General features: G+C 31.9%; 1 protein-coding gene across 1 annotated transcript; it reads left to right on the plus strand.

The window, feature by feature from the left end:
* Positions 1-896: 896 nt before the first annotated feature.
* On the plus strand, positions 897-9,810 carry LOC106067299 (phytanoyl-CoA dioxygenase domain-containing protein 1-like). The gene is made up of 11 exons (XM_056009699.1): positions 897-970; positions 1,223-1,235; positions 1,789-1,926; positions 2,819-2,968; positions 3,901-4,004; positions 4,128-4,179; positions 5,292-5,359; positions 6,764-6,830; positions 7,875-7,987; positions 8,695-8,794; positions 9,391-9,810. The coding sequence occupies exons 1-11, from the start codon at positions 897-899 to the stop codon at positions 9,442-9,444; spliced, it is 933 nt and encodes a 310-aa protein (XP_055865674.1). The 3' UTR covers positions 9,445-9,810.
* Positions 9,811-10,346: the final 536 nt, after the last annotated feature.

Raw genomic sequence — 10,346 nt, forward strand, 5'->3', positions numbered from 1 at the left:
AAACCAATGTCTCGTCTCCATGACAATAAATCTAGACTAGATGAAAGAGTAAGGTTCCACCAGTGTATGAAGAACAATAATTCGTATTGCTTTCAAAATAAAGGCAGTTCTTAAGTTGGCTCCTTTTTTTTTCTTATCTCTGAATATTGTCTTCACAAAGCGTTAAATTGATTAGACTTACTGATTGTAACTGGTAGGCCCCTATCTATATAGAACCAGAGGTCTATTTTTTTTTTATGCATATTAGACAGTGGCACTTTAGTAAGACGAGTTATATCTACAGCTAGAGTAGTCTCTAAGATTAGTAAGATCGAACCACTTGACTGTTTTCAGGGTAAGAAATGTGTAGGCCTATTTAGACTTATTAATGAACGATAGATTTAGGTCCTTGACAAAGTTAAACATTCAATCGAAAGCTTGAAATAAAAGAGAAGAGTTAAGAATTAGGCTACTTTTACAAGTTTAACTAGTCTATGATTTTAATTTCGTGGTCAAGATCTGGCTATTTATACGCCTTATAGGCAAATAATGCTTGTTTTAGCGCATAGGGCTTGAATGTTGGTAGTGAGTTAATTATAACGTCATCATGATGGTCTGGATTCGAACTCTGTACAAGTTTGGACATGGAGCCCTATGCTGGAGAAACGTTCCCATCCGCGTGTAATGCAGGTTACATTTTTTATTTGCACGCTTTTTTTTCAGAGCTCATTGATTCCAGTGCTTTAATTGTGCTAATTATTAGCTAAAATCACTCAATATATAACAGTAGTATATTAGAATAATTTATTCTGGAATAAACAGGATAGTCATATGATGTTACTGTAATATGACTTAAATGAACTTTTTCTTCCTTCACTTATATTTATATAGCCTTGTCCACTCCATTGACAATAAAAATGTCTGATTCTCCACTTGTCAGGGACTGGAGTCTGGATCATGAAACATCGGAGCCCTTTTTGAACCTATTAAGGTCTGTTTTTGTCTTAGGCCTGCTTGTCTTTCTTATGTTGCTCTGTTTCTGTTCTCAAGTCTTTTATTCTATAATACTGTTATATGATACTGCATACTGATATGTAATTTGATAAAAATAGTCATAGAAAAAGTGGAATAGCACAACATATCATCACTGGAAAACTATAATGTATTCTGCCCTTTTTGAATGAGGAAAATCATGGTGAAATGTATTCTTCCATTAACTAAAATTTATGTATTTGATTTGCAGGCTTGAGGTTAGGGTTAGTCAGCTTGATAATTTTAATGTAATAGGCCTACTGTTAAACAAATTGCACAAGTCTGTCAAATCATTCTAGTTGGCTACGTCATAGAAATCTGTATAATCATTCTAGTAGGCTACTTCATAGAATATATATACTATCTAATCATTCTGGTAAGCTACTTGATAGAAATCTGTCTGATCATTCTAGTAGGCTACTTCATTGAAATCTGTCTAATTATTCTAGTAGGCTACTTGATAGAAATCTGTCTGATCATTCTAATAGGCTACTTCATTGAAATCTGTCTAATTATTCTAGTAGGCTACTTGATAGAAATCTGTTTAATTATTCTAATAGGATACTTCATTGAAATCTGTCTAATTATTCTAGTAGGCTACTTGATAGAAATCTGTTTAATTATTCTAGTAGGGTACTTGATAGAAATCTGTCTAATTATTCTAATAGGCTACTTCATAGAAATCTGTTTAATTATTCTAATAGGATACTTCATAGTCATTCTAGTAGGCCACTTCGCATTGGGCTCCATTTGACATTTGTCATTTTTATTCTTCAGAAAAAAGATGATTGGTTAAAACACAGACTCTCAGAAGAAGACATCAAGAGATACCAAGCCAATGGTTATATTAACCATGTGCAAGTTTTGACTCATGAACAGTGTGATCTATTGCTTCAAGAATACAGATGTTTCATGGTCAGTTGATTGGCTACTTGTGACATGTGGACTTGTAACATCTTGTAAAATGTTTGTAAAATGTTTTACATGTTTCAGATGTTCCTTCAGAGTTGAAGATAGTTTACTTCCTAGTCCAAACCTCCCGCAGGACGACGGGGGATGGAAGCGGGCAGGCTTTGAACCCTCGACCATCGATAAATCCGAACGACAGTCCAGCGTGCAAACCGCACGACCAGGCAGCCATCTTGAACTCCCCTTTTTAGATCTTGTGCTCTATAGGGCAGATGATGTAAAGGTCATCTCTTTCTATGGTCATTGTTTAATGAGGGTATCATGTGGCCAAGACAATGATCAGCCTACTTTACTTTCTCCAGCTAATGTCAGGTACCTATTGCAGTTGGTGAATCCAAAACCCCAAAATTTTAAATCCCATTCTGCCCCTCGGTTCAGAAGCCAAACTTCTTTACCACTCAGCCATCATGCCAACATCTTAAACTATTTTATTTAATTCTATTTGTTTTCCCCAGTTGTTTATTGATTCTCTTACATCAATACTGACAATTGGGAAGACATAGCCCTAGACCACGCCAGAGAGAGACAGTGACCACGAAAGCTATGGACAGTGAAAGAACATGGGTCTCAGCTCAGCTCTGAAAAATGGCCAGCTCCTCTACCACCGAAGCAAAAGCCACCTTAACCTGCGCTATTTGTGGACGGGAGTGTCTCTCCAAAGTAGGGCTCCACAGCCACATGAGGAAATGTGCTCTGAGATGAACCATAGTCGTCCTACGACTGAAGGAGGCCAACTTACATGAGCTACTAGTCTTGATAAACATATAACAATATTTTGTATCAGACAGAAAATATATTCAAAGGAATGGTAACTAATAGTACAATGATTTTTTTTTAGGAAAATGACTTGTGCCAAGAAAAAATGGAATTACTTTATGAGTACCACAGGAATCAGACTGGGGATGAGAATAATGTCCTAATGCATGCACTGGGTCACTGGAGAGTGTCGCCTTTATTCCATGACTTGGTCTTTTTACCTTCTGTAGTGGTGAGTATCAAGTGTAATCCATTGTAAGTTATAACTTTTTACCTTCTGTTTTGTTAGAAGGGCCAGAGCTGAATTATTTGATACAGGGTATTGTAGATTTTTAAATCTATTTTTTTTTTACACTGCTTAAAGGCTGAGAACTTCAGTAGTACATTTACATTAAAATAACTTTCAAAAATGTATTTACTAATTTAGCTTTAAAGCTATAAAAAAAATAAAATGCTGATTTAATTCCGTCTATGTCAATCAAGTTGTAGACCTCTATTTATTCATTTTTAAACTAATGTAGTAAATAATGAATGATCTATATAGAAAATATCTTATCTATTAACATACGTTTCTTTGAAAGAGAAGATAATTACAGTCTATGCATATCATGTGTTGATCTAGTCATGCATGTTGATTAGAGACATAAACTTTGCTAAGTCACTGTTTTTCCTGGCTGATTCAGATAACCCATTACAAGTTCAAATGGCACCATGGATGAAGGAAACTTTGTATGAATTTGTCCTAGCATAAGTAAAAAGAAATGTTCATTTACCTTCGTGTCTTACTCAGTTCCTTATAAGGTTGCTTTTTTGTATTTGTATGTTATGATTCAGTATATTATGTATTATTTCTACTTTACTTTTGTCAGTTTTTGTATCATAATTTTTTTATAAACAATGGAAAAGAAAAAAATACTTAGCAAAGATAGTCTGCAATTAATTTAGTAAGAAAGTATATTATACATTTTTAAAGGATTGGTAATCACCTTTGTATATACCGGATTTTGACTTTTTGTATGAAAAGAAAATGCAGTTGCTGGGACTATCAGAGGGAAGATAATATGTTGAAACTCCATTTAGCATTGACTAAATAAAAAAAACAGTGCCTCAGTGCCTAGTTTATTACTATTGAACTTCATTGTAACTTTTTCTTTCTTGTTGCAGGTTAAAGTGTCACAGCTTCTAAATCCAGGAACATTAACTCCTGTTCGCTTTTGGCATGATCAACTTTTTGCAAAGCCAGCTAAGCATGGAGGTGTTGTCGCTTGGTATTTTTTAAAAATGTATTTTTAGAGCCTCTAGATCAATGTAAAGAATTAGATAAATTCTTAGACAGACAGACACATGTTTTTTATTTATCTGAAAAGAATGATTAACTTTTCAAACTTTAGGCATCAGGATTATTCTTATTGGACTCGAACCAGGCCTATGCAGCATATCACTGTATGTTTTATTTTTATTTCATTTGTACTGTGGCATAGAGGGCATATAGTAGGAATATAGAGGGCATATAGTAGGCCTTATGCCTTGGGTGGTAGCTAAAGAAATATACATAAAAGCAACTAAGTTCAATACATTTATTTCATGAAGGCATAATGCCATGCAGAATGCATGTTTTACACACTTAAAATAATTAGCTTTTCGCAGTGTCATTTAGGTGCTTATATATATATAAATACCAGTATATGTGATGTTAAGAAATGATATGCTAAACACACATCTTCTTCAGGTATCTTAATCATGTCAGTCACATCAAATGGGTTAGGGTTAAATTAAATTCAAGAATTTAATATGTATCCTTGTCTAGAGTATCACATAAAATTGATTTAGTATTTCATTGTATACTTTGAGCACCAATTTAATTTAATTAAATGGAGTAGAATTTGATTCAAAGCTATGAGCATTAACAGTAACAACCTTGTCTCTATCAAGATTTAGTTCCAACAATTTTTATATTCATCATCATTTATTTTTTTTACAAATAACATCTTTAAAAACAATACATGAGGCATTATGTCTGAGTTTGAAGATGAAATAAAAAAAAAAAGAAACCAACTTATTTCTAAAACAAAATTGTATTTGGTTGTAAAGCTGTAAAACTCTTCTGTGATTAGGCTTACTTTGTCCTACAAGAAACATTTTCCCATTGCCGTTTGTTGTTTGATTGACTGTCACTATTAGAATAGTTACAGTATTATTGTAGTTTAAATCTAATATTATTTAATTGGCATCATGATCTATAGTGGAGAGGTCACATTCTCTCTCCTTAAACTCTGCTCATGCTATGAATATTATTATTATTCTGTTTAACATTTTTCTACACAATAAAATGTTTAATTTTTATTTCTAACATTTGTTTCTTTACTCAAGACACACTTAGGACAAGGCAGTCTATCTATAATACCTTTTTTTTAATAAGTCAGTTCGAGAGTACCGGTATATCTATTGATCATATATCATAAAGTATAATAATACTCATATAGATTACATTTTATAATGATCAAACAATTATGCTTTGAGAATGTGAAATTTAATAAACACTCCTAATTTTTAAGGTTCATATTGCACTGGAAGATCAAACAGAAGACAATGGAACTATACAGTATATTCCTGGTTCACACAGGTACCACACTTTATACTAGTTCAGTCTATCAAGTCATTGGTTTTCCATGGGGAGGGGGAATATATTATCAAGATTCTATTTCAGTTATCATAACACCTAGGTATTGAGCTTTTTAGTCTAAGTAACTGGTTTACCATCAATAAAATTATTTTCTTTTTGTATTATTTTTTTTTTATAGTTTATCTTAATAATTTTTCTGGGTGGATAAACATGGTCCCATTTGATTCAGAATTGTAACTTGTGTCCCATTTGATTCAGAATTGTAACTTGTTAGGTATCAGAGTAAACAGCAGTCAGTCTTGTTTGATGTCTAGATGCCCCTGACATGTTAACCCACACTCAGCTACTCCAACATTATAGTTGAATACCAAATTTACAAGTATATTTATTTCTAATTTAGAGCCATTTAAATTATGACTACAGTTTTCTCTCTACCTATTAAGAAATCTTGGATCCATGTATGGAATGACCTGAAATGCTATAGTACCTGAATTTAACAGGAAAAGCCCCGATTCTATGAATACTATTTATTAAATAGTTTTCAGTGTCTTTCTCCATTAAAAAATGTAATAGACCAGCAATGCTAAAGCATTTTACCTTTTAACCTACTTAACATCATCTGGTGATCATATTGCCTGCCTCTACCTATCTGGAAATCTTTGAACCATTGATGTTATGGACCAGAAATGTCAGAGTCAAAGTATTTTAATTTAAAAGTGATGATCTTAGTTAGGTTCCTTATAAAATAAAAAAAAATCATTGTCCGCTGGTGTTCAATTTAGATTCTCTTTTCACCACCTACATATGTCCTTGGCAGTGGATTTCTTTTTGGTCTCCAATGTGTATCCAACAGCCTTTGGGGCTGATCTATAGCTGTCTCGCTCTGAAGCTGCCTGCAGCCAGGTGTTCTCTTCTGTAAGCTTAAGCAAGTTGGTGCCTAAGCTGGTCTTTAAAGCATTTCCGTTGGGCACCTCTGTTACGTCAACCACCAAAAAGATGGCCTTCGGTCCCTGCCCAGCATAACTGTCGGATTATAAGAAGTCCCTCTATACCGTCCATACTGACATTTGCATGAACATCCCTTGTTATTTTCCAAACCTTTGTTTGTTATTTTAGAACTTTCAGACATTTCTTCATGAATGAAGATATTGTTACATCATCTTCAAACCTCCTGCATAACAGCAGAATATGGCAGCGAGCAGGGCTCAAACTCTGGACCATCCAGTCAATAGTCTTGAGTGCATACCATTCAGTCAGGCAGCCATCCTTTTCAACATTCGTCAGTTAAATTCATTGAGTTTCACAAAAATGCTAACAACACAATTTATTATCAAACCTTTTTTTTTTAAATTAAACTTATGTAGTATTGAAACACAATGTTTGACATATTGTATTTTTTTTAAGATGGAATAGGAATGGTGAGCCTCTACCAATTCTGGACTTTAACTTCAAAGATATGGAAATCATAAAGGTAAATTAAATCAAATGAAATAATAGGCCTATACTCGTTGTTGCTCTACATAAAATTTAAGTATTATTTTCATTGAAAACAATACAGTAATTTATATATGTTATTTATTTGAATTTTTTTTTTTTTTAACAGACTGATTTGATTAATTATATGCTAAGGCAAAAAAAATCTGGAACATTTCAGTTAAGCTTATCTTTTTATCTTAAAAGTTACAGAGGCTACTTCAAAAGAGAAGATGATTATTTCCTATGCATGTCCCTGAAGCAATCTAGTCATACATGCTAATCAGTTACTTAAAATCTGCCAAGTCATTGGTTTGCCTGACTGATTCATGCAACCCATTCCATGCTATATTTTATTAGGTTTTGGTTTTGAATTTGTAGATTATGGTTCAGTGTATTATTAAATATTGCTACTTTACTTTTTAGTCTTCTATTCTGAACGATCTCTAAATTTAGTGATTTTATTAATGGTGTTACTCTAATCAAATGTGAAATTTGTTTCTTATAAATCTCACTGCTCTATTTTGTGTCTGTTCTAGTTTCTTTATGTTTTCTTGAGTTGAGGCGTCTCAAACAGAGAAAACATATTATAATTTTGGCCTAAATAACAATTTAGTTTTATGTTCTTGTTTGATATGTTAAAAAAATTCTTTTAATAAACTGTAGTTCCTTTTTGTTAAAAAAATTTCATTAAGTTTTTTACTGATTTATCATGAATAAGATAACTAGTGTTTATTTGTTTAATTTGTTTTTTACTCAGACATTTTTCTGTAATTCAACTAGTTCTTTTTGTAAAATTTCAGTATCTTATGTTGTTTTTAATGTATATCAACCATCTTTAAATAATCTGACTTTTGTTACTGAACTAATGCCATTTGGTAAATCATTTATGTAAATTGGAAATAGTAGTGGGCCTTAGACTGTTCCCTAAAGTACATATTTGATCTTATGTTTCAGTTCTAGTGTAATCTTGAGCAGCGTATTTACATTTGAATCATTCTTGTATTTTATTTATTGTTTTTTTTTTTTTTTCAAATCATAGTCAATCCTAACACCAGAAGAGTTGGAACAGTTTAAACCAGAGCCAGCGAATTTACATAAAGGAGAAGCTAGTTTCCATCATGCCTTGTCAGTCCATGGCTCATATGAAAACAGGTTAAAAAGTATTTTTTTTTATAATAATAATAATAATAATCTTTATTATCCGTATTATGCTGGTTATATCGCATATTAATTTGACTGGCTCTAAAAGTTACTTTTCTAAATTTGTTTCAAAAAATGATCATCATTTAACATGCTTCAAGGGGCTCTCCTACAATGTGGACAATAAACTCCCAGTCAAAAGCAGTTTGTATAAATGCATTAGAAAATCTGTTTTGAATTCTATTGACCCTTGCCCCATACATTATATAAATATGTATTGCACTTATTAGAATGTAAAATCAAATCTCTAAGCTCTTTTGTTTAATTAGTATTATTTATTTGCCAGCTGTAATCTTTTAATACAGTGGCCTTGACATCGTAATCATCTTCTTTTTTGAAGTAACGTCTGTATTATATAAGATAAGAAGACATTGTTTAGAATTTTTAAAATTTCTTATGAAAATACCCAATTCAATGGATTTAGCTTCTTTCGCCTTCATAAAATAGTTGTTCTACATTGTTTATTTCCTTTTCTTCTGATAAAGCCAAATGATTATATGTAAGTTACAGGAGACCAAAACAGTCTGATTATATATTTGAATGTTACAGTAACCATCAATACAGAATACAAGAAAAAAAAAAATGCATAAATGTATCCACTTTTTCCTAATTCCTTAGAAACATGTATAAGATGGCAACTATTTGCTTATTATTATCAGATCAGACCAACCCAGAAGAGCAGCAGTCTTAAATTATTTTGCAGATGGGACATTGAGTGATGTCAATACTGAACTGCTGAAAGGAAGTTTTATACCCAAAGTAAGAGATAAATATTGATTAGTCATTTTAATTTTTTTCAAACATTTTTTTATTTTATTTATTTGGGATTTTCTCAATAACAATGTTCTTGTAGCTGGATGTGAGGCCAGAGTTTATTTTTGGTGCATGTCAATTTTTACTTTGACCAAATCTTAAATGAATCCTTCCTCATGGTCCAAAATGAGTTCTAGAACTTCCAAGATTGTTATGAAAAGCATGCCTCACACAGGCACAAGTAGAATGTGTTTAGATCTGCTAAAAAAATAAGAACCCTATCAGACTTCCTTCTACTATACACATGGGCCATAAATGGATCATTCTTAGATTAGATAGAATGCAAGTCTTATCTTATATAATACAGACGTTACTTCAAAAAAGAAGATGATTACGTCCTACGCGTCATGCATTTAGTCATGCATATTAACCAATGACTTAAATTCTGCCAAGTCCCTGGTTTTCCTGGCTAGCTCAGGCAACCCATTCCATGCTCTAATAGCACTAGGTCATTTTGTGTTAAAAATTTAAAACTAAACTGTATTAGATAGAATGCAAGTCATTTTGTGTTTGGAAAACTAAAATATCAATTGTTTTCGCAGGGTCAGAGAATGTCTGGACAGTTGTATCCACTAGTGTACAGTCCAGAATGGTGAACTGCATTTATATCATGATATGGCTAGTTCCAGAACTACTAACACCTAGCTCATTTAAAATACATTAAAAATCAAAGAATATTTATTTAGTTGTCTGAAAATAGGCTATTTGAGAGGGGAGACAATATGGTTGTTACTATTTTTAGAATTCCATTTGAATGGCTTCAAATAAGCTGTTTCAATTGTTCACTACTGTTTTCAATGTCATTATTCATGTCATTTACCAAAAAAAAATAATTTAAAGGTCGAGTGTTTTAGCCTACATTTGTTAATGCTCTTTTTGTACAGGCTCTATTAATTCAATGGTTAATTCATTATTTTCCTGTTTAAGGTACATGTCTACCATAAGAGTAAAAAAAATGCATGAAAATTCAGAAAAAAGAGTGTTGTTTTTTTTTGTAACTTTCATGTTTGTACATTACTTATACAAATTTTTTTTTTTTTTTTTCAAAAATGATTATTAGGTATCCAATATAGCAAAATATCGTGTGTTTTTTTTGGTCAAGCACCATAACTTATTTGAATATTAATGTAGTGTCATATAAAACTCTGCATTGCACACTTGTAGAACAAAGACAAACAACTGGAATGAAGTAAAAAGTATTAGGCTCCCTCTTAATATGAAACATTTTTTTCAAATTTTGATTTTTTTTTCACCATTTTTTATAAGTTAATATTTTAAAATGTTTAAATATCATACATGAAAGAAGTGTAAGTAGGGAAAAAATTAAATTTTTAGAGAAAAAAAAACTTAACAAATCAGCTTCTCAAAGCCTTAAAAATCCATCTGTTGGTCATCAGATGCATATAAAGTAATCTCTGAGTGTGTGGCTTTAAATTGCAAATCTTAATTTTATTTCTATTAGGGTTTTTCTGCATTTTCTGTTACTTATGATGAATCA

The sequence above is a fragment of the Biomphalaria glabrata genome, chromosome 14 (genome assembly GCF_947242115.1).
Source record: "Biomphalaria glabrata chromosome 14, xgBioGlab47.1, whole genome shotgun sequence".
NCBI classification, from domain to species: domain Eukaryota; kingdom Metazoa; phylum Mollusca; class Gastropoda; family Planorbidae; genus Biomphalaria; species Biomphalaria glabrata.